This window comes from Tachypleus tridentatus, chromosome 3, assembly GCF_004210375.1.
Source record: "Tachypleus tridentatus isolate NWPU-2018 chromosome 3, ASM421037v1, whole genome shotgun sequence".
Lineage (NCBI taxonomy): Eukaryota > Metazoa > Arthropoda > Merostomata > Xiphosura > Limulidae > Tachypleus > Tachypleus tridentatus.
The window spans coordinates 84,861,958-84,887,985 of record NC_134827.1 but is presented as its reverse complement, the minus strand read 5'-3'; the positions used below and the strand labels follow the sequence as shown (position 1 = coordinate 84,887,985).

The window sequence follows — 26,028 nt, the reverse complement described above, 5'->3', positions numbered from 1 at the left end:
CATCATGACAACATTAGTGTAATGATTTTTTTGGAGGTGGCCGAGTACGAACCATAAACCTTCTGATTCACAGTCCAGGCACACTAATCTTTGGTAACAACTGAACTACTTTTTCCATATAGAAATGTCACATTTTTTTCGGTTATTGTTGAATCTCTTGTGACATTGTACATGTTTTTATCCAGACTGCGAGCTTTTTGAAGGTACTGAACCCCGGAAGTTTCGTATTTGCATTCACTGAACCCTTCGTAATTGGAAAAGTAAAATAAGATTTTTTCAAATTCAAAACATAAGTAAATATTTTATTAGTGCACAAAATGTACCATGCATCAGTTGCACACAATATCACTGTGTTCAAAGAACAAAATCAACAAAACATGAATTTCACAGAAAAACATAACTCAATGAATATTTACTGTAAATTAATGTGACTTTTGTTGTTGCCTTTCAGAGACAAGTTAAGAAATGCACGGTTTCACCTTGGCAAGTGCCACTCTCATATCATTTTCGCAACAAAGTCTGTTCCTTTTCTTCCTTTTTATGTCTACCATCCTCGAAAAGTATTGCTCGCAAAGATACGTTGTAACAAACGGTATGAGTATCTCAAGGGCTTTCTTAGCAATAAGAGAGTACGCTACGATTTGGTGACACCAAAACGTTGAGAGTGTTGTTGTTCTGAAAAGTTGCTGTTGAACCTGGCTCTGCTGAAGTTCAATGATTTCGTCGAAGTATTCATCATTGGCATCTACTGTCGCAACACTAAACGTGAACGGCTGTCTTACCCATGCTGGATATGACACTCTGGTGGGGAAGTATCCGTCGAGAAACTGCGAGCTCATCTAGTGCATGGCAAATGTCTCCGATTTCAGACACATCTTCGATCTTACTTACACAATCGTCCAGCAGGGGAAATTTTGCGAAGTTATCATTCTCTGTTCGTCGTTTCCATAACGGTAGCATTTTTTTGAAAAACCTTCAGGTTTTCTTCCGTTTCGATGATGTTGACTCCACCTCCCTGCATCTGTTGATTGAGATGATTGAGAGCATTGAAGATATCGGCCATGTACGCCAAAATGAGAATGAACTCAGATTTTTCGAAGCAATCTGCATGACAATCTTGGTGTTCTCGCAAAACAGGGCTAATTCCACACGCATGGTAAAACACGATTCAGCACCTTTCCCCGGGATAGCCACCGAACGTTAGAATGGTACAGAAGTACCTCGAATTCAGAGCCCATTTCATTACACAACTCTTTGAAGATGCGGTGCTTTAGGGCACTATTTCACACAAAGTTCACACAGTCCATTACAATTTTAATACTTCTTCCTGTTTTGAAGGCAAGGTTTTTGTTGCTAACGCATGTCTGTGCAGAACACAGTGCGTTACAATGATGTGTGGTGCATCGGCTTTCACCAGCGCACCAAAACCAGAGTTTCGTCCCAGCATGACTGGAGCTCCGTCCGAACAAACTGCAGAAACCGTATCCCACAAAAGATCGTTGTCTCTGAAGAAGTCATCCACAAGTTTCTTCATGTCGGCTGCCTTAGTTGTTGTTGTAAGAGGCTTACAAAATAAAAAATCTTTTATCTCGTCGTTCTTCACGTAGTGCACAAATACAACAAGCTGGCTTAGATTGGAAATGTCGGTGGTCTCGTCGTGTTGAAGGCTGAATTTTGCTGGGCTTTAAATCAGATCTGCAACTACTTGAGCCAAGATGTCATCGCTCATGTCATCTATTCTGCTGCTGATGGTGTCATTTGAAAGAGAAATTTGGGATAACTTATTTTCAGCAGCTTTTCCCAGCATGATATTCGCCATCTTCAATGCAGCTGGTTTTACGAGTACTTCACCAATGGTGTGTAGTTTGCCCTGCTTTGCGATCAAGTACGCAACTTCGTACGATGCTGTGAGAATCGGTTTCTCCATGGGTACAAAGCCGAGAACAGGCAAAGTAGCCTGTTCATCGATCCTGGTTCTCTTTACCTTGAATTCAGCAAGCGTTGTGTTCTTGTATTTCCAATCTCCATGCAGCTTTAGGGAGTGTTCTCTTAGTTTTGCCGATGCTAGGCTAGAATTGCTCAACTTGGCATTGCAAATCATGCATTGAGGACGCTGACTCCCATCATGTTCCGTTATTCACGTGAATCCATATTGTACGTATTCGTCTGACCACTTTCTGGTTTTGCTCGACATAATTAGTATAAAGGGATTGAAAGATTAGGAAAAAATCACAAATGACGCACGATTACTACAGTCACAAGTCGACTGCTAAGCGCACGAAGTTCCCTGCAGCACAGATATTAAGGCCAAGTGATGTGACGTGATCAGCCGCAGCCAGTGATGGCCAAGTGGAGCATGACGTCACGAATCATACGAGTGGGATGAACGGAACGGACACACACGCAGTGTGTGTGTCTTGACCTCCGCCGAACTCCTGAAACTAACTCACCCTGGGTTTCGATTGAACCCAGGTTAAGAACCACTGGTGTTGTATATTTGAAAACAAACATTGGTGATGCCACGTGAAATATTTTTAACATCTAACATTTTATTTTTTCGAAACTTCAAGAACAAAAAAATTGTTTCTTTAGAACAAGCATAAAATACTAGAGCTAAACTGCGAGATTCAAAACCACTTCATGATTCGCAAAGGTTTGGTTTGGTTTTTGAATTTCACGCAAAGGTTTATCTACTCTAGCTGTCCCTAATTTAACAATGTAAGACTAGAGAGAATGAAGCTTGTTTGTTTGTTTTTTTGAATTTCGCACAAAGCTACTCGAGGGCTATCTGTGCTAGCTGTCCCTAATATACCAGTGTAAGACTAGAGGGAAGGCAGCTAGTCATCACCACCCACCGCCAACTCTTTGACTACTCTTTTACCAACGAAGAGTGGGATTGACTGTCACTTATAACGTCCCCACGACTGGGAGGGCAAGCATGTTTGGCGCGACAGGAATGCGAACCCGCGACCCTCAGATTACAACTCGCACGCCTTAACACGCTTGGCCATGCCAGGCCTTTAGGAAGCCAATCATCTCCACCCATCACCAACTCTTGGGCTACTCTTTTATCAACGAAGAGTGGGATTGACCGTCGCCTTAAAACGCCTCCACGACTGAAAAGGCGAGCATGTTTAGTGTGATGGGGTTCGAACTCGCGACCTTCGGATTATGAGTCGATTGCCTTAATCACCTGGCCATGTCGGGCCGTACAGCGGTAAGTCTACGGATTTACGACGTTAAAATCAAGAGCTCGATTTGCCTCGGTAGACTTAACAGATAGCCCGATGTGGCTTTGCTATAAGAAAATATACATATGACACAATGAACTTATATTTTTAAGGATTTAAAATGCTTAAGGCAAGTACTCTCGGGACATAAATAAAATATTTGATGTTGTTAAATTTGTTTTAACGAAAGATTTTACAAACAGCTTTAAAATGTAGAATATATCGTGTTTTTTAACTATTCACAACTAAACATGAGACTTTCTTTATTTATCCGAATTGTCGCCATGACTTTCAAGTAATCAAAACCAGCTGCACCTATTGGTGTACGTGTAACTCTACTGGTTGCTATAGTAACTGGAAGCCGGCTAAAAATACCTTGTTTCTTTTAATTATCTAACAACAAATAGAAAATATTGCTGTAAACGCAACGTTTTTCGTTGTTTTTGTTTTTTTCCGAGGGTCTTAATTTCTGAGTGGTATAATATTTCTGCCAAAGTTTCGGCGAATGTCTGTCGATAGTCTCAAGGAATGATTCCACTTTCTATTGTTAAATAGAAATACTGGTGTTACGTTTTAGTCACATAAATAACGAGATTTTGCGATACTGGCTGCAAAAATAGTTAAACTAATACAATTAAATATTAACCGAAAAAAACCCAGCAAAAACAAAACAAAAACTAGTTAAATACTGCAGTAGAGTTGAGTCACTGGTTTGACAATTACACTTCCCGCTAGGCTTAGGTCGAAGATGCAGATGTGTGAATACAGCAAAAAAATTGCGTTGGTTAACAACATAAATCAGTGTCATAACCTTAATATGCAAATTACAATCGCTAATAACACGTTTACACGTAGCTAAGCAGAGTTATTACTAGAAATTGTATATGCTTACATGCCCAACATGTACCCTAATTAAATTCTGATATCTATAACTGAACTGCTTGTAATCAAATACTTACCAAAAAGGAGAGCGATAATGAATGTGCATATGTATGAAATAAGTGCAGCGTTAAAACCCTTACTTTTCTCTCGGTGAAAACCACCAATTGCCACAATCCATTTAATCTATATATATATATATATCAAAAATTAATGTGATAAAGGGAAGTTACATCGTAATAACTATAGCTTAGGTTACGATTTTCTAGAACGTTTCCGTGGTAACCATGTTTCATTCACTTCACAACAGCGTTTCAATGGCGTTTAGCATGGGTGACGAGGGAACTGTGTAGTCGAATCAAACAAGCCACAGATACAGTACAAATTGCTATTAAAAAAGACAATCAGTCTCCGATCGCCTTAGCCAAAGGATACTGGTCAAAACCCCAAAACTTCGACAACACATTTAGCTGTAACTACTACGCGTTTCTACTGCATTTATTTGTTATTATCTAAGAGAATGTTTTAATTCCTATAAAGATTTCTTGTTGACATAGTATATTTGTATTTTTTAGTGTTATGTTCAACTTTGTATCCAATGAAATAGATAGATGGGCGCCGTTATTTCGTAGGTTTCCTATCACATATATAAAACGAATGTCTGTAGATGTCTCCACATTCATATTTTCACATTGTGTGTGTGTGTGTGTTTCTGAAAAACATGGCTGTTATTTGATTTTCATTTGTGGTTAAAAGGAAAAATACACAATGGGTTATCTGTGCTCTTTCCATTACAGTTATCGAAACTCGGTTTATAGCGTTATAAATCCATCAACATTCCGTTGTGCCACTGGGGGTGGGGTTCAAAATCACACTGAGGGTCCACCGAAATTTTTTGTATAGTTGGTTTGCTTTGTTGTAGTAAAACGTACAGTAATTAGATAATTGACAAGTCTCAAACAAAATTTTAATGTTTTATAGTCTACTGCCCGCTACGACCAGGTGGTTGGGGGCGCTTGACTCGCAATCTGAGGATCACAGGTTCAAATCTCCTTCCCACTAAACATGTTCATCATTTCAGCCCGAGATGCATTATAATGTGGAGTCAATACTATTTATTGGTAAAAGATCAGCCCAAGAGCTGGCGGTGGATAGTGATGACAAGTTGCCTTCCTTCTAATCTTTCACTGTTAACACAGGGACAGCTAGCACAGATAGCCCTTGTGTCTATAGGCTATTATAGTTCATCATAGTTTACAGTTAGAAGTAAAATTAGCATACGATTAATATAATTTTAAAACTACATATTTTTTTATATTATAAGCTAATATAAAAATGAAAAATGTTACATCTACATGTAGTTTCAGTTAGATATTTTATTTACCCAAACTAACTAAACTACAGACGTTTTTAAATAGTTTATTTCAGGTTACGGCTGAAAGAGTGAGCATGTTTGGTGCAACGGGAATTCGAAAACGCGACCCTCAGATTACGACTCGAACGCCTTAAACCACCTGACGAATCACCGTCGCACCAAACATGCTCGCCATTTCAGCCGTAGGGGCATTATATTGTGACTGTCAATCCCATTATTCATTGGTAAAAGCGTAGTCTAAGAGTTTAGACTGCTAAATAGCGACGGCTAGTGTAGATAGCCCTCGTGTAGAAAGCTAAAATTCGAGATGCGATAGCTGATAGCCTAGTGTGGCTTTTGTGTCTTTGCATGTTTTTGAATTTCGCGAAAAGCTACCCAAGGAATGTCTGCGCTAGCCGTCCCTAATTTGAGCAGTATAAGACGAGAGAGAGGGCAGCTAGACATCATCACCCACTGCCAACTCTTGGGCAACTATTTTACCAATAAATAGGGGGATTGACTGTAACATTATAACGTCCCCAAAGCTGAAAGGGCGATCACTTTTGGTGTGAAGGGGATTCAAACCTCTTAACCCTCAGATGACGAGCCGAGCACCTTAAGCACCTGTCCATGCCGGGCATAGTATGGCTTTGTTGTGTTAAAAGGAAACAAACACTCATATCCTATTTCTTAGCATTTAAAAGTGTCTACACTTTCTTATCTTCAAGAAAATGAGAGAAAAAATCTGTACTTTTTAATATCTAATAGTTTTTACAAAACTTATGACAAGATTACTAATACAACCGCTGCTATATATATATATATAAATTAAAATATTTTTTCTATTTGTCTTATCGACGAGTCAAGTTAGAGTTCATTATCAGTTTTCGGTTTTGATTTTTAGGAGAAACAAGTGCAGTTTGATTTCGATTTTGTTTCGGTTGTTTTGAATTTCACGCAAAGCTGCATGTGAGTCATCTGCGCTAGCCGTCCCTAATTTTGCAGTGTAAGCAAGACCAGACGTAAAGTGTTCTGTTTAATTTTTTCAAATTTTCCTCAAAGCTACACGAGGATTCTCTGCACCATCTGTCCCTAATTTAGTCGTAATAGACTAGAGGGAAAGCAGCCAGTCAACAGCACCCTCCGCTCTCTCTTGGGCTACTTTTTTACGAACGAATAATGGGATAAAATTAACACAGTTCTGCATAATTTTAATGCATCTGTGAAACCGTTAAGATTTGTGAAACATTATCTTAAATATTTATTAAGGATATTCTGTCAATATACGGATAAATTTTACATTCTTGTTTCTTAAAATCTTTAAGTTTAAAATACGATTGTTATTCAAGTAAACAATTAACTATCTATATTTCCCTTTGTCGTTACGTATTTTTGTGCATGTTTAATGTCCATGGAGTTGTCCAATCGAACAGTTTAATTTTGATTCGTGTGTGTGTGTGTGTGTGTGTGTTTTTTCATATAGAAAAGCCACAAAGGGCTATCTGCTCAGCCCACCGAGGGGAATCGAACCCCTGATTTTAGCGTTGTAAATCCGGAAACATACCGCTGTACTAGCGGGGGTCTATTTTGATTCGAATTTTCTTGCCTAAAAAAAATCAACAGAGAATAAAAATAGTTGGTGTACGTTTATATTACTGCCTGAGCAGAAAACTCTTATATTTAACCGTATTAAGTCGAAATTAATTACTTTTATTTCCATTCCGTTGGTATACTCAGTTCCCCGAGTATTAAATGCAGGTGTCACATAAAATCAACAACAGGCACAAGTGTATGTGCAGTTGGAAAACTGTATGTAATGTAATATATTATGCTGGTATTTACGGTTGGAAAATTAACGTAAATGTTTCAGCATACTTTACATTAAAACTAGATATAATTTGATATAAAGAGGGTATATAGCTGCTTTAGTTGAAAGTTATTAAGTCTTCCGAAGAATAATTAACGTGCTTAGTTTCACCTTGTCGGTATTTGGGTATTGATGTTGTTAAATACCCAGGAGGGTCAGGTACATTTGACCTCTTCCTCCCTCCCGAACGATTATAGCGTCTGTCTTTAGGGTTGTTTTTTTTTTTTTAAGCTTTGGGCCAGAGTAAAAGTATAACATCATACTCAGGTCCATTTCAGGGCTCAGTCCATGCATGGACAAACAAGAAGTTTTTTTTTCTTGATTTAATTTTTTTATATATATATATTTTTTTTATTTTCATATATATATATTTTTTTTTTTGTATTTTTCTCCTTTTTTCTCGATTGAGAGAATGCTACTACTGCTTGTAGTAACACACACAAAAGAAAGTAATAATAATTCAAAAAGTGAAAAATAAATAAAAAATAAATAAATAAATAAAAAATAATAATAATGATTAAAAAGAAAATAATAATTATAAAAATAAAAAGAAACAAGGACTAAGTGTCTAGTGCATAGTGGCCAGCTTGTGTTACATTCCTTAAATATATGTTAAAAGGGGAGAGGTATTTAGGACCATTTACATCATGTACGTGATATCTGTCGAGATCACACATTAAGTCATTTTTATGCCAATTCTTATTGAAATATTTTAGAGAATTATGCAAGAGTCTTTCAGTTATTGTATCTATGTTTGCATAACGTGCTTAATACACAATGTTTGGTTTGTTTTGAATTTCCCGCAAAGCTACACGAGGGCTATCGGCGCTATCCATCCCTAACTTTTCAGTGTAAGACTAGAGGGACGACAGCTAGTCATCACCACCCACCACCAACTTTTGGGAACGCCCGTCACATTATAACGCCTTCACGGCTGAAAGAACGAGCATGTTTGATGTGACGAAGATTCGAACCCACGACCCTCAGGTTATAAATCGAGTACCTTAACCACATGGCCACACCGGGCTGTATGCATATTTCTACAAAACCTACCCTAATACATTCACGACAATTGCTTAATTTCACAACAACTTTAATTTTTCTCGTCGTATCGTAAATTTACATTCCATGCCATAGTGGCTGGAGCTCTTGACTCGAAATCTGAAAGTCTCGGGTTCGAATCCCCTTCCTGTCAAACACTCGCCATTTAATCCGTGGGGTCGTTATGAAATAACGATCAATTCCACTATTCGTTGGTAAAAGAGTAACCCCCGAGTTAGCGGCGATTAGTGATGACTAGCTGCCTTCCCTCTAGTCTTTCACTACTAAATTAGGAACGGCTAATGTAAACCGCTCTCGTGTAGCTTTGCACGAAATTAAAAACAAACGAAGAAATGTATAACTAATCCTGAAATCTTACTGATAAGTGAACTTATTTGAGGCTGAATGATATGATAAATATCATACAATGCAGTATGATCTTTGACATCAGTAATTCAATGAGAAGACACAGATGTATATGAACGGAGACGAAATAATTTTTTAAAATAACACAGAAAACAATATTAATAAATTACAAGCTTGTTACTGGCTCTTTCGGAGACGCACTGATTAAGGGACAATTCAGAAGCGTGCATTTTGTGAGTTCTTGTTTCTTATCTGAAGGTTGCGAGTTCGAATCCTCGTCACACCAAACATGTCCGCCCTTTCAGCCCTGGGAGCGTTATAAAGTTACGGTCAATCCCACTATTCGTTGGTTAAACAATAGCTGAAGAGTTGGCGGTGAGAGGTGATGACAAGTTGCCTTCCTTTTAGTCTCACACTGCTAACTTTGGGACGGTTAGCGCAAATAGCCCTCGTGTAGCTTTGCGGGAAATTCAAAAATAACAAACAATAAAACTACTCGATTATTCTGACACCCAGTAAATATAACGTTTTGGTTGTCGTTTATTTATGAATCAAAATAATTTCTTAATTTAGAAGTTCATTTCCCAACTTAGATGATTACATATTACTAAACATTCTTTAGATAAATAACAATGTGGTAAATAATGTACTTCAATAGAAGTTGAAAGGTGTGTTTAATGGAAATTAAACATGCTTTGAAACCACACTTAGAAAACATAAACATTCCATTGTTAGATGAAACGTTTCTTTATGTCTAAATCATAAATAATGTGTTAATAGACAAAATGTTTCTTTCTCATTTTAAATGCTTAAATGACAAAGAATTCGTTGGTAGTCCCGAGTTTATTTGCATTGCAAATGTCTAATCCATAAGGAGTGCAGCTACAAACAAACAGTTTCATATTTAAAACATTTACATTATAAATGCACTATTAGTCGAAACATTTTTCTGCATTTCAAACGTCTAAGTTCTATCGATTTTTTATTTATTTTACTAACTTGAATTTTTTAGTTAGAAAGATTAATTTCAGCCAGCATCCAGCGAGCTGTCTTACGACCATTGTTACTGAGATAATCCTTTTCCCTGGATAACCTTTTGACTCCAAAACTTTAGAGAAACGTTCTCATCACATTCTATACAACTTCCATACAGATAAAGTTTGAAAACTTATTTTTGTATGGTTATTAAACATATTTTATCCTTGTATTGTTGTAAGATTTACAGTGAAACGCTGGAGAACCAGGGCATTGTAGTGAAGGCAAATGCTACCACGATAACGAAATTACAAAGACATTAATTAGTTCATCTTTTATGAGTTGAAAATTTCTTTGGTTTACTCAGTCTAGAAACAGGAGTTAGGCATGTGTGGATCTTTAAATGTACTGTCAAATAGTAAAACATAACCTTGTTTTACTGACCAGTGTCTGACCAGGTCTTGAAACGAATACTGATAAGCAATTTATCATAAATATTAATAAATCGATAATAATGGAATCAGGAAAAAAAGAGCCATAAAGAAAAAAAACAGTTCCAAAAAAAAACAAAAAAACAAATAGAAATACAGTTAATACAATATTGCAACAATACCTTTCAGTATTAATAACAATACCAAGTGGTAAACAACAATATCTCGTTAACACCTCTTCCTTTAAGTAAATAAATTAACAACACATCATATGGTAAGTATGTATGCCTTTTTACCATATAGTACCACATTATATGGCAAGTATACATGTCTTTTAATCATATGTACCACATCTTAGGGAAAGTATGTATGGGTGCTTTTTTTACCATATCGTACGTGTCTTTTTACCATACGCTACCACATCGTATGGTAAGTATGTATGCCTTTTAACATCGTACGCATTTTTTGCCGTATGATAAGACAGCAGAATGTGTTTTTGAGCGAGGTATTTTAATAGCTGTGAATGTAACATCTGTGTAAGGAAAAACTAACTAAAAAACAACATTATCTCACAAACCTGGAATTTACTTGTAAAAGTATTTTGATGACAAATGTTAAAAGTACCAGATATTTCCTTTTTTTAACTTCTGAGTTAATTTGAAATGCGAAAGCTATTAATTGTAACTATATTAAACATTAGAAAGAACTGTGTTACCTAAAAGTTACACGTTTTTTTAATCTGATGTTGATAGTAAACCCTATTTTTATTTCGTTCACGACGCTTCATCGTGCGAGGCACGAGAAATGAAGTTAACAGAGACAAATTTTTAAAACAAAGTTTTGCAAAGTACAACCGATAAAAAGTTGCGTAATTGTTTTCACGAAGTTGTTTTTGCTCTCGAGTAAAACAGTAAGTTAACTAAAATTATGAAATGCTTTGTCTTTGTTACTTGGTACAGGATTGATATATATATGTTACATTTCATTATCGGTTATATTTGTTGCATACTGTGTGTCGAAAATAAGAAGACAACACATTTTCTTAAAATATATGTATTGACTATAACATAATAACAAGACATAGTCATTTCGCTGCATTAGTTTGGTGTGTTTTGAATTTCGCGCAAAGCTACACGAGGGCTATCTGCGTCCCTAATTTAGCAGTGTAAGACTAGAGAGAAGGCAGCTAGTCATCACCACCCACCGCGAACTCTTGGGCTACTCTTTTACCAACAAATAGTGGGATTGACCATCACACTATAACGCCCCCACGGTTGAAATGGCGAGCATATTTGGTGTGAGAGGGATTCAAATCCGCGACTCTCAGATTACGAGCTGAGTGCCTTAACCACCTGGAGATGCTGGGCACCCATTATTCAACACAACTCTAAGAAACACATTCTAATATTATGACATCTTAATGATGAAACTTTTGAAGATTTAATAATAATAAATCTTTCATCGTCATTAATATTGCGAATGTAATTGTTTCATTTAATTAATCTGTTCATCCTACGTTGTTGTTGTCTTTTTAAACTTCTAATTTTATTTTTGATTTATTTATAAATCTTTTCCCCATAGGTAGCGCCACGACTTTTAAAACTTGAAGCTCAAAGTATTCCTTGAACAGATGCCACGTTCGAGTTTGAAGCATTCTCTTTAAATTATTATTAAAGAAAATAATGATTATAACTATTTTGGACAAAGAAAAAATACTGCTACATTTCATAAAATTAACTAGTATATAGTTGAAAAACAAAGTATTTGACACGCATGAGCAGACGAAATTAAACAAAATGCGAAATAATAAGAAAGATAAAGTTAACTGCAGAATCCCCTGCTTCGGATGTCATAAGGAAACCTAATGAAAGCGGTTAATCTTTAAAAGTGGGCATTTAATTTCAAGCCCCACTTTAATTTTGATTTTATTTATTTCAGTATTCACACAACCTGGTGCTCTCACTGGTGTATTTCCTGTTTTCTTCGCAATGGATTCATTTCACCTTGTTATTGACTTTTACTATTTCTAATTTCTATACAAGCAAGAGCAAGTAATAAAACCATGTAACACGGATTATCTTACACTTTTTCGTTTCGTAGAAGCGGGCCATGAAAAAAGTGGTTTTAGCGGCGTCACTGAAACAGACGGCTGACGAAAACCCATTATAATCTATAGGATACACCTTGAGGTGAAAGTAACTTTATAATCTATAGGATACACCTTGAGGTGAAAGTAACTTTATAATCTATAGAATACACTCTGAGGTGAAAGTAACTTAATAATTTATAGAATACACTCTGAGGTGAAAGTAACTTAATAATTTATAGAATACACTCTGAGGTGAAAGTAACTTTATAAACTATAGAATACACCCTGAAATGAAAGTAACTTTATAAACTATAGAATACACCCTGAGGTGATTTTTAGCTATATTCTATAGACTACACCCTGAAGTGAAAGAAAATTTATAATCTACAGGATACACCTTGAGGTGAAAGAAACTTTATGATCAACTGGATACACCCTGAAGTAACTTTATGGTCTATAGAATACACACTGAGGTGAAAGTAATTTTGTGATATATAGAAAGCACACTAAGGTTGTAAGAATTTTAGGAGTTATTAGAGTATTCATCGAGGAGCAAAGGCTTTTGTAGTCTAGACAACGCCCCTTCATCATTTACATTGTGGGCTTTTTATTCGTTTCGAATACATGCACAAACAGTGGCTACCTGGACTAGTCGTCTCTAACTGTGAACTGATAAACAAGATGGGCCCCCCAGTGGCTCAGCGGTACGTCTACTGACTTACAACGCTAAAAACCGGGTTTCGATACCCGTGATGGGCAGAGGACAGATAACCCATTGTGCAGCTTTGTACTTATTTGAAAAGAACAATAATAAACAAGATGAAAATCAACTAGTCAACAAAATGCACTGTTAACTCCTGTGCTACTTAAATGAAATTTTGCTACTACTCTTATAACGTACCCAGGGCCCATGAAAAGAGCTCGTGAGATGACACCTGGAATAACACACGAGAATGGATTAAAAACTCTTGAATTTGTTTTTCTTAAAAGAAGAACAGCTAGAAGAGAATCTTATTGAAATGTTAGAAACTGTTAAAGGAATTGATATTATTGATATATCAGTTTATCGCATGTCTAATGGTGAAAATGGTAAGACTAAAGAACACAAATATAAATTTAAACAGTTTAATTGTCGTCAGCTAAAAAAAGTTCGATTTTTTTATCAATGCGACTGATTTGATAAACAGTTAAATCATATGAGCTGGATTTGAATTTTTTAATGTTTTGTTTATTTCCTGTTTTCTTCGTAATGGATTCATTTCTATAATTGATAGAACTTCAAGATGAATCAACGGATTCCTTGTCATCCTTATATTGTATATATATATATATATACATATATATTAGATGTACTTTTGTTTGGTTCCCGAAAGAGTTCTGTTTCCTTAATAAATAAAACCAAATTAAGACTAACAAATACTTTTATTTCTTGTTTTTGAATTTCACATGTCATGCTGTTTTCTAGTCTCCACAGTGCATAATTATTCTCGTGATTCATGGCATGCGCACGTTTTACTGGAGTCACCACAATGCGAAATGCAACGTGAAGAATCCCTTATGTGATGTCATTTCATTTTTTACTCACTGACTGACTGTATAACGGTACGAGTGGTTAAACAGGTAATTCCATGATATTAGCTCCTCTTTCGGGGAAATTAAACTATTGTGTAGCATACGTTATTGTTATAAAGACTTATGAAACATATATTATCCGTAAATTACATATATACAGGGTGAGCCAAAAGTAGGTGGACAGCATTTGGAATAGGTTTATGTATCGGTTATATTAATGCAATTGTATATTATAAATATGTTGCAACTATATTATTTGTGTTATATAATTACAATTGTATAATTACATTTGTTTTAATTTAATCTGTTTTCTTTCTCTTAGATTGTTAATAGAACCCATAATGTCAAATACTTTAAATACAGATAAAAGAATATGGGTGTTAAAAGAGTATTGGAAATCTCAACAATTTGAGCATTTGCGTTAATAAATAACATTTTATTTTCATTAATATAATTGTCTTATTACATATAGTTGTACGTATACGTGATCTCTAAATAAAGGTTTTTTTACTGTCCACCTACTTTTGGCTCACCCTGTATATATGGAAGAATATTTTATCAGGAAAGTTAATACTATAGAGATGTATATAATAACTATATTTATAGATGTACCCGTAAGAAATAAAAATATATACATAGAAAATTGAAAACAGAGATTTTTTTTGTAATATGGAGTCTGACCGTCGGTCTAGAAAACCTCAGCAATATATATTACTACAAGAACAAAAAGTAATAGTCCTTAATGAGCTAGTTTTAATAAATAAATGTATTTTGCCTAGGCATGTAACAGTATGAAGTAAAGAACTGTTAGAAAATTTGGGTAAATAACATTAAAATCCATTTTTAGTGATACAACTGAGTAGTTATGTTTAACATGCAAAAAGTTAAAAGAATCACTAAAACTGAACGTTTAAAAGAGTCTGTCTTGAGGAGAGAAACTAGTATGTGTCGAAATGTCTGCAAGTTTCTTTCAACCATTTGTTTTAAATAAAGCGAAACTTTTTAACGTCGTGCGTTTTTTATCTTAATTATGTTTAGCTGTAAAATATTTTAATTGGTTAATGAAGGTGTTGATGTCTTATTACATTTCACTAATAGAAAGTTCAATTACAAATTGTTTTGTTTTGTGAATTTGTATAGTGCTAATCATAACAACTTTTGGGCAGTGTTATTGACTTTATGAAATAAAAGTCAACTCGAAGTTTATTTTGGAGTTTCTGCCTTCATTCACCCATGATTTAAAACGAAGTATTATTGTTTGTTTTATGAAATGGGAGGTAACTTAAAGTTTATTTTGGTGTTTCACGATGCTCTTGTTGGATAATATCAGCTTTATGTACGAAGAATGTAATGAATGTTTAGTATATTTTGTGATACATTTGTAATTAGCTTCATTTTCTGTTCCTGTTCTCTGGTAATAATTGTTTCGCATTCTACTTTTTTTACTTGTTATTAGTTCGTTTCTTCTCGTCATCCGATTCTTGTATGAAGCTGTGGTGAGCTTCCTTACTCTCGAACACAGTACATTTACGTGCGTACGGCTGATTACTGGTAGCGAGGCTAAATGCACAGAGTAGCTGAACGTATGGAGCACCAGCCATATACACTGGCGCGATCTAGAGGAGTCGGGGTCAGTGCGTATGGCGTGAGGCAAATCATTTTCAGACTCGGGACTCAAAATATGTGTGAATCTCGGGTGTTCTGCTGCCAATATAGACTGGAGGAAGCTGTAGTTGGTAGGACCTTGATCCAGGAAGAATCCAGTGTATTTGTTTGAGTGGTAGCTGGCCTAACTTTGTTAAATTGTACTATTCAACAAACTTGCCACTGTTGCCTTCCTACATTTCGACAGTAGAAATTGTCAATTGATAGGTTGTGGTTTTCTGGTTATGATGGACATCCTACCAAGTGGAAATATCTTCCGAGAACTTCAAGTTGTCCACGATACGGGCTACTTCTCATCTCAGTTGTCCCTGGAGGACAGATGGCAGCAGGTACGATATTAGCATACAAATACTGCAAAACAGACAATACTGATTTAATGTTCTGTACACTTACACAATTTATATTGATTATTTTATAATGTTGTTTCTACGTGCATGTCTCTTCGATGTTTTTGTGCTTCCATAAGATAATGGATATAAAGGTTTATGAGACTCGTATTTGGTGTAAGGCTTAGTTTTGGGATATATTAGCTGTTAATGTACGGGAAAACATTAACGGAACTTTGATAAAAAAAAGTGAACTAACAATATAAGACCGAATTAATATACAATGTTACAAGTCAATACACGGAAAACTAAAACTTATAATAGTGTATCAGTTCAAAGTTTGGAGTTTGCTGGATCTGATTTTATGGTTTGTTTGTTTATTCGTGTTTTAATAGCGTTTTTCTATAAGGTTCAGTGACATATTACTGAACTAGTCGTCTTTTCATGATGGAACTTATTTTTAAGTTACTTACGTACACAAGCTATTTCTTCAGATGATCAAATTTATAAAAACGTGAGAGAAATGAAAGTTACGTAATTAATGTTCGATTAATTTTTGTTCGTCATTCAGATAATTTAGTAGTTTATATTAAAATGCAATACGCAATTGAGCAACTAACGTGACACCTATAGTCGGTATGAAGTCATGATGGAGTGTGTGATATTTATAACTTTTTAGGAAAGTTATTTAACAATCCTCTCTAACACAAAACATTCATAGATTCGTGTCATAAAGATGTGAACAAACCAAAGATTTAGAATTTCCAATATAACATTACCCATGTGCTTAATCCTGTTGGGATAATTTAATTTCGTGAATGAGAGGCAGAAAGCGTCTTGCAACAGGTGACAGCTCTCAACATAAAAGCCAGTGGCAAAAAACCGTCAATGTGGCCCGGACAACAAATGGTAGCGAAGAATAATCTAGAAGGATCTCCTTCATAAGGACGGGAAAAGTTATGTAAATAGAAACTTCATCTACGATAAATCCGCTTAACCGTCGTACACCTCAAGGAACTGGTGAATGAAACGTATCTCAAGACGATTAACCGCAAGACAACCTTAGAAGATCAAAACGTTGTTTTCTACTTTATTTTTTATAAACGTTTTAATACCCGTACCAGCCGTCTTGAGATATATTTTTACTTTAAATGGGTTTCTCGTCATCTCGAACAGTGAATGAAACGGGATATCTGTACGATCGCTGGAAAGCCATCGTCAACATACACTGGAAGGATTTGGAATCCATGCAGAGAGGAGGGGTGTGCTTTGAACATTCCAGATTTTCGAAAATACATTTTAAAATGGAGACTACACTACAGAGTTGATGCATTTATGTTAGTAATGTTACGATTGATTTTCTTTTTCTCTGAATGTTGAAGTTACTGTCGACAACTTGTTCTGCTACCATAATATTCTCATTTTGATACAATGTGTCTTCGATGGTTTAACAGGATGCTAGTAGCCATTGAAGCTCCTTACTATCTATAAAATACAAATATACATTTTTTTAACATCACAAGAAGGTTCGCGTGTTTCTACTTATGTAATAAAAGTAAATAACGTTTGTTTTGAATACAAGTAATCGTAAGGATGTTTATAGATTTACCTATTTAGTCTAAAAGTTATATTTTGGAAGATCACTTCTACTATTTCGTAAGTAGAAAGATTAATTTCAATTACCCGTGGCGCTGGTGCATTAGATCCGCGTTTGACGTATTCATGACGTCATATCTGCACTCTGAAAATGGAGAAAAATAAAGTTCTTCGTGGCGGAAAACGGAGGCGAAACAGAAAAATCGTGATCCTTATTGCAAATCTGCATGCACATAGGATAAAAATTTTGCGAAGTTGGGGGTTGCACATCGCATAATAAAAAGTTTTTCGAGTATCATATAAGCAACAGTTTCATTATAGTATGATTTCTGGACATTTTCTATTTTTGTCTCGTCTGAGATAGACAAAACATATACCATGAATTGATAAAATAACGTAAGTTGAGGCAATTAAGCTTCTTTCTATGTATAAAATAAAAAAGCACAATTTTAAAACATAATTTCTGGACACTTTCTACTTTCGTCACGCTGAAACATCAACAAAAAATTCAGTTTCTCTAGAAACACAGAATCTGAGTATTTCGTTGCGTGACGTCACAATTCGTTTAACTTTCAATCTTTCGATGTTTTGCTTTTCCATCATTAAGACAATGATTACTTTTCGTATTATTGTACAGTGTGGTGAGCATCGTAATTTATATCTCTCTCGTCTAGTAAAAAATAATGAACTTTGACTTGTTTGTTTCGTACTTAAGCGCAAAGCTACACAAAGAAATGTCTGTGCTCTGCCCACTACGGGTATCAAAACCTGATTTCTACCAGTATAAGTCTGCAGACCTTCCGCTATGCCGCTGGAGGGCAATAGAGTTTAGTAAGGAACACTTATGTTGAGCAATCTGTGGTGATAATTGTTTTTATTTAACTGACACAATTAACTACTTCACGTCCTTTTGTGGCCAGTAACCCTAAAATTGTAAGATATAAACCCCTTTCAGGGGTGAAAGTTCATCAAAAAACTAAATAGCAAAATATAGGTGTACGAGGAATATATCTCACTGTATATCATGAAATATATTAAACATACATGTGTATCTACGTAACTCAGCCTCGGTGGACTCAGAAGAGAGCCCGAGGTGGCTTTGCTATAAAAAAAAACAGACACATACATAATTCAAAGCACAAAATTATTTGTTATTATGCGACACATTCGTTAAAATGTGCAGATTGAAAACAAAGGCTTGGAAACTACTGCTTTAAATGTACGAATTAACTATTTAAAGCATTAATAGTAAGACATAAATAAAAGTTTAACAAAATGATATAATTTCACGCATACTTTGGCTAAAAGAAAATGAATACCAACGTATCATATAACACCCATCTTGTGTTAAGTTGAGAAAGTATAATCAAAGTTGATGTTAAACTGTTTCCAGTTGTATTATTTGCAATGTAATGTTGTGTACCAAACGTAGATTTAGTTGCACGTTGTTGTAATAATTTACTGTTTTAGTTTTTATTATGCTTTAAATATTTCATTGGAGGTTTGTATATTTACCTGTCCCTTGAATACTGAATTATTGTTTTCGGTTTGGTTTGAATTTCGCACAAAGCTACACGAGAGCTATCTACGCTAGCCGATCCTAAGTTAGCAGTGTAAGACTAGAGAGAAGGCAGCTAGTCATCACCACAAAACACACGCCAACTCTTGGATACTCTTTTGCCAACGAATAGTGGGATTGGCCGTCACATTCTATCGCTCCCACGGCTGAAGTGACGAGCATGTTTGGTGTGGCGGAGATTCGAACCAACGACCCTCGGATTACTAGCCAATAGTGAATCATGAGTTGTGTTTTTTATTGCCTTACTTACATTGTCGGATTATTATGATTAATAGGAACGGTAGTGTCAGGAATTGTTAATAATTTATACGTTTCGTTCTTATGGTTCAAGGTTTTATGTACAAAATATGTTAAGCGGATGAGCTATAAGTAACACTAAAAAATGAAAACTTTGAATAATTTTAAGATTTTAGACTATCAAAACTGACGAGAATTATGGGTAGAGTTAACGCGTTGATATGTTATATTTTTGAAGTCACTCATGTGCTGAAACAGCAGGTAATACACTGTTTAGTTGTTACAAATTATACAGTTAATCAATGTGTAAGTAACAGTAAAAACAGTTAATTGCATAAGTATAATATGTTATGTTATAAAATTTCTTCCCCCCGTGTACGGATTGCACAGAGTAGAATCATGTGATTATATTTTACATTTTTTTTTCAAAGTGAAATGTAGTTACACGTCAATACAATGCCTATAAATATGTAGGCAGTCATACTATTCCCAGCAGTGGTGTGGTCAATGCACTCATGACTACCAGAAGAGAAATGCCACATCACAAACGTTTTCTTACAATAGATTGAATTGAAGTCTCATTCTTAAGCAAAAGCTACATGAAAACGTTTCGTGCATGTAGTGCTTTTAAGAATAAAACTGGTAAAGGTGGGGAACTTTAGCTTTTTAAAAGTGGTATTAAGAAACTCATGGTAAGCGCCTTGCATAACACGCAACAATCCAGTAAGTATCTTCCTACTAATCTAACTGTGTTAATTTTACCTTCTGAGCACGAAGTGACCCTAATGCACATGTAATTACTCAAAAGCTACTGCTTTGCGAGAGAGAAAGAAAAAAAAATCGAAATGTTTCTCACACCTAAAACAATGGTGTAAGCCAAACTGGGAGGGGATGATCTTAACAAATGAATATAAATTTATATTTTTCTTCACTTGCACGATATCAATGCATATATATATACCTACAGTGAAACATGCTAGACGCTCAAAATAAATGCGGACTGTATCTAATAGTGTTGAAAATCTAAATAAAAATGATGGTACCCTGAATGCTGACAGACACATGCAGATTCTTAACCATTATGCTATTCCCTAAGTAAAAGTAATTTTAGATACCAAAAATAAAATAGTTTTAGGCTGCATGGAGTTATATAAATTGACTGGATTATTAAGATTAATACAGGACATTTAGAACAATATTTTATAATCATACAATGATAAACTTTTAGTAGTGAAACAAATTGACTCTTTATTTGCAATTACTCATTGTTTATGACTTTTGCATATACATTACCTGCGAGTTTCCATACTTATTTTCAGTATTGAACCTACATGAACTAAGTAAAAGACAAACCTTTAAATATACTTGATTTATTGTGTGGTAAGTGTGACAACTTACTGTTAGATAGAATTAATCTATAGGAGATTTGATGTTATCCCATGTACATATCAAACACAAAGATATTATTGAGAAAAAGCTCAGTTTAACCCTTGTTAACCCTCTTTTTATGTGATTAACAAATAATTATATAAACAATGTAGGAGATTAATATCACAGATTTGAAAAGCCAAGTTTTATTGAAAGTTTGCTAAGAAGTTTGTACAAACTCTTAAACCGCATTACTAAAGTTTTTCCTAATCGTGTTATTGAGGTTTCATTTAGTATGACGGATATAAATCCTCATTAGAGACGTCCTGCCTTGTCATCGATGTCAAACCACAGTTTGATCAAAACTTCTCGAAAAACTTCACATTCTCTAAACCGAAATCCTTCTTGAGTCAGTAAGAGAAGCTGATTCACTGAATCAATGAAACGTCTTCCTTGGAAGTGTATTTCTGTTCAACAACTCGAGGGAAGGTAAAGTTTTATGATCGACATCGTTTCCCAATGGAAGAGGGGTCAGTAAGATATTTCTTTTTATCAACTTGTGGATAACAGTTAATTTGTTTGTTTGGAATTTCGCACAAAGCTACTCTAGGGCTATCTGTGCTAGCCGTCCCTAATTTAGCAGTGTAAGACTAGAGGGAAGGCAGCTAGTCATCACCACCCACCGCCAACTCTTGGGCTACTTTTTTACCAACGAAAAGTGGGATTGACCGTAATTATACACCCCCACGGCTGGGAGGGCGAGTATGTTTAGCGCGACGCGGGCGCGAACCCGCGACCCTCGGATTACGAGTCACACGCCTTACGCGCTTGGCCATGCCAGGCCGATAACAGTTAATCAGTCGTGTTCCTTCTGTAAGTTTGGTCAAGTGAATGATGAAATCAAATTTTATGAAGAAACATCAAACTGAATTATCAGTTCGGTTAGATCACATAAATATATATTATAATAATTTTACCATTAATTTTTCGTTTCTCTCGGGTTAATTTGTAATCTTCTAGACATAGGTCACGTGACATTCTGATTTCATGTCCAAAGTCTAATATGTGGGGTTAATACATTTGATGTCACCATATAAACAATTAATATGTATTTCAAAATTAAATTTAAAAAAGAAATTAAGTGACATGTCATACAATATTTGTTTCGCCATTTGTCGTCCTCACACAGAACCATTCTTATATCATGTTAGCTTTCACGTTTGATTTGTTTTGTTTTGATTTTCATGTAAGACTACATGAGGGCTGTCCGCGCTAGCTGTCCCTAATTTACCAGTGGTAGACAACAGGGAAAGCAACTAGTCGACATCAACCATCGCCATTTGTTGGCTACGAATAATGGAATTGACTGTCACATTATAACGCCTCCACGGCTGAAAGAGCAAGAATTTTCGATGACGGGTATTCGAATCCACGACCCTCAGATTGTAAGTCGAGTATCTTAACCACCAGGCCAATGCCAGGTCCCGTAATCTTTTATGTTTTTGTTAATATAAACTTATTGGTTAATCACTATACGAAGCAACAATTGATTTGGTAAATTAATTCCTGATATAATACGTCAATAGTGGTTTTTCTGTCACATTAAGAATCAACATAAAAGACACAAGAAATTTTCGAAGTGAAAGACAGTTAATTCGAACATACTCGGTGAATGAATACTGTGAGGCTTACTCTAAATAAGGCTAGATATAATTGAAGAAGTGCAATAAGCAAAATAGCAATGTTAAAGGTTCAGATAACAAAATGAATCTTAAAACACCATCTTTTCCATTTTACGATTTTTTTCGTTTGTCATTGCTACTTCCTACCAAAAACGTCGTCAGTATCCAGTTATTTAATTTTTTTCCCCACGGGATTATTTGTTAGATCTCAGGGTTTGTCTCTTTGAATTTTACATTTCGCGTTAAAAGTGTTTATAGCATTTTGTGTGCTACAAATTTCGAACTTTTGATTTCACTCCAATGCGTTTGTTGAAAAATTGTAATTTTCTGATTGATCGCGTAGTATTTCCGTGAAATTTATGAACATTTTCTAAGCATTGTATTCAAGGAATACGAAATACATTTAATAAGACACACACATTATATTCCTTTTTGAGCTATGATTGTGTATGAAAACAAAGATAGTACCTGGACTGTATAGATATTCTTTTATGATGTCTTTTCATGAAGGCATGGCGTGGCCTGGTGGTTATGGGTCGTTTGACTCGCATTTTCAGGGTCGCTGCTTCGAATTCCCGCCCCACCAAACATGCATGCCCTTCAGCTGTGAGAACTTTATGTGACAGTCAGTCCCACTATTCATCGGTAAAAGAGTAGCTTAAGAGTTGGTGGTGGGTAGTAATGACTAGTTTCCTTCTCTCTAGTCTTTCACCACTAAATTAGGAACAGTTAGCGCGTATAGTTCTCGTGTAGCTTTGCGCGTAATTCGAAACAAACCAAAATTTTTGTGCATATGAATACCTGATGTGATAACAAGTAGAATTAAAATGATATACAGTAGCTGTGAAGAACTAAAACCACGCTTGGGTACCCGTTGCATACACCGCGGGGAAATCAAACGCCGGATTTCAACGTCGTAATTCGTAGACTTATCGCTGTCCTATCGAAACACAGATGGTAATTCGTCATACAAAAATCATTAGTGCTTGCAGCGAGCGAGACTGTTTCATCTCTCTATATTGCGTTGTTGTTGTTGTTGTGATAGTTTCACAAACTGTCTTGACCCTAGATGCGAACAGCTGTTGTTTGTGAGTGATATGTGTTTCGTTCACTTATGAGTCCAGGTCTGGTTACTGTATTTCCTTCATTGAAATGTGTGTTCATATATGTGCGTAACTTATTAAATCTAACTTACAGTTACCACCTGAACCAACGAACGGTTTGTTTGTTTGGAATTTTGCACAAAGCTACTCGAGGGCTATCTGTGCTAGCCGTCCCTAATTTAGCAGTGTAAGACTAGAGGGAAGGCAGCTAGTCATCACCACCCACCGCCAACTCTTGGGCTACTCTTTTACCAACGAATAGTGGGATTGACCGTCACATTATAACGCCCCCACGTTTGGGAGGGCGAGCATGTTTGGCGCGACTCGGGCGCGAACCCGCGACCCTCAGATTACGAAGCGCACGCCTTAACGCGCTAGGCCATGCAGGGCCCCCAACGAACGGACCTACCTGTAGATGCATACTGCTATCACCTTGTTTTGTATTTCCCGTAGATCGACCCCCAGATATCTTGCATGGCAGACGCTCTTTTACATGAATAAGATGGTCGTACGAACCTTTTTATTGTTGTCTGTCCTTACTTGTTGCATTGTTTATAACAATACTTTTACCTTAAGAAGCTCAGAAGCGATTAACGATTCGCTGTAGGAACATCCAATCGGAATAATGCACAAATAAAACTTTCACAGCCATCATGCCACGCTTCACAATCGTAAAAGCTCTTTTCACGACACACACGCAGGTAGATATCAAGCTAAGAAGTGGACCGCAACAGCTGACAAAACAGTTATATAAACTTCTTGGACTTCGTGTGTTATTTTTTCTTTTCTTTCTATGACGCACCTACTACTATACAGAAATATCCATTACCACCTTATATGGTAACTGTTTGTTGTATCAGCCAATGAGGCGCCTTCTAGGAGTATAGCCATGGTAACAAAGTGATGTGTAGTAAACACACTAATCTAAGCATTTCATTGCCAGTTGGGCGCGTGCAGACAGTCGATAGAACGGTTAGAAAAATGTGGCACATGGATAAAGTGTGACATACACACGTGTAATCTCCATCCTTGTCCTCTAAATATAGAACCTCACTTCCCCGCTTCACTGCTGGGTTTAGCTTGGACTTCATTCTTTGAATGACTAGTTATTTAAATATGACATATGCTTGAGAGAATAGTTTTATTACACAAATATAGAACGCAATTTCAATATATCCTATCATTAAGAAACGGTAATATACAATTGTTAGATAAATGATTATGTTCTCTTCACTTGGAATTTATCTATCATTAATGGCGGACGTCCTAAGCTTACCCCATTCATTATTTTAGTGACTGGTTCCACAAAGATATGAGGTAAATATAAGGAATTAAACTAATATTTTATAAGAATTTGTCTACACATATTACAACAGATGATGTTAGCCTAGAAATGTGTTAAAAAGTGTGCAGTCCAACGTGTATTAAGTTCTAGTCTATAATGCCAAGTGCTGAATTACTGGACATTTATTTATTTTATATTCCTAAAAGTGCTTTGGTTTAGACTAGTACTATTTTATTTATTACAGGGCATTTTTATTTCTCTCCTATGTTTTTGACGAAAATATTTTATGTATGAACGCGAATTTTTGTTTATAAAAGTTGTTTTGTTTCTTTTTTTATTGCCAGGGTTGTAAGCCAGATTATCTTCAATATTTTTTCTAGAACAACGCATTGTTGAATAATGCCCATTTTATTTAAAGAACTGTAATGATTATAAAAAAAAAGAAAGAAGTAAAACAAGCGTTTTAATGACGAGGCGTTTTGCTTTTTGCGACCGCAGTCTTCTAATGTTATCGAAAAAAGAAATCTAATAGTGCCTGTATGAGGTTTACTTGTAATTTTCCTTCGGTTTATCTTAGATTGCTAAACGATAACTATGTCATTTCGCCACAGTTTTAACGAGGGGGAATAACTACATCACTTTTACTTTTTTTTGGGGGGGGAATTTGTTTACTAAAGCTGTTTTCGAAAATAGTTCACGGGTCACAAACGGTTTGGAGCAAATTCCACATGAGACTGAATTACTGTAACAATTATCACTACACTTGCTAACTGATTTAGGTCTATAATTCTAAATCTGTTAACAACTGTTTTATTCATCATGATGAAGCCGTTAAATAAAACCAATCACGTTTTTTTAGGGTAACCAGGTTATGCGCTATTTATTTTTTTAGCAATGAATACGGTCTCCAGTTTGCGCTACAAACCATAAACTCTCATAATTATCAACATATATGCCTTTTTTAACAGTGATTACTAGCAATACTGAGATTCGTGTTTCTTTTAAATTGAAAGGCATTAATATGTAAAGGAGAAAAGTTGTTATAGTTTAATCAGGCCCGTAACTAGCGGTTTATCTGGTTTTTACTATCACGAATTATTATCTGTTTGATTGGAAAGCTATGTCGCAAACCACGAAAGTAGAATCTATGTAGCATTGTTATAAACTTGAAAATATCTTTGTGGGTAAGTCTCTTCATACAAATACAAATGATAAAGAAGGAAAGGTAATAATAACCCCATTTTTATCATTTGTATTTTTATGAAGAGACTTACCCACAGAGATGTTATATATATATAATTAGTTAGTGTTTGTTTTTGAATTTCGCGCAAAGCTACACGAGTGCTATCTGCGCTAGCCATCGCTAATTTAGCAGTGTAAATC

The 26,028-nt window shown here is 35.6% G+C and overlaps 1 protein-coding gene and 1 long non-coding RNA gene across 3 annotated transcripts in view; one reads left to right on the top strand and one right to left on the bottom strand.

The window, feature by feature from the left end:
* Positions 1 to 15,376: 15,376 nt before the first annotated feature.
* The window catches only part of LOC143247382 (Krueppel-like factor 7), a 144,152-nt gene continuing 133,500 nt past the window's right edge, over positions 15,377 to 26,028 (top strand). The window contains exon 1 of one of the 2 annotated variants that reach the window (XM_076495376.1): positions 15,377 to 15,798. In XM_076495376.1, coding sequence (XP_076351491.1) covers positions 15,694 to 15,798 — 105 coding nt within the window. In that variant the 5' untranslated portion in view covers positions 15,377 to 15,693. The remainder of the gene's footprint in view (positions 15,799 to 26,028) is intronic. The other variant, XM_076495377.1, reaches the window with a different exon arrangement.
* LOC143247383 (uncharacterized) lies at positions 15,686 to 24,146 on the bottom strand. Its single transcript, XR_013026536.1, has 3 exons — positions 23,931 to 24,146; positions 16,575 to 17,280; positions 15,686 to 15,820 (listed from the first exon to the last, which is right to left on the bottom strand). It is a non-coding gene; the product is annotated as an uncharacterized LOC143247383 (long non-coding RNA).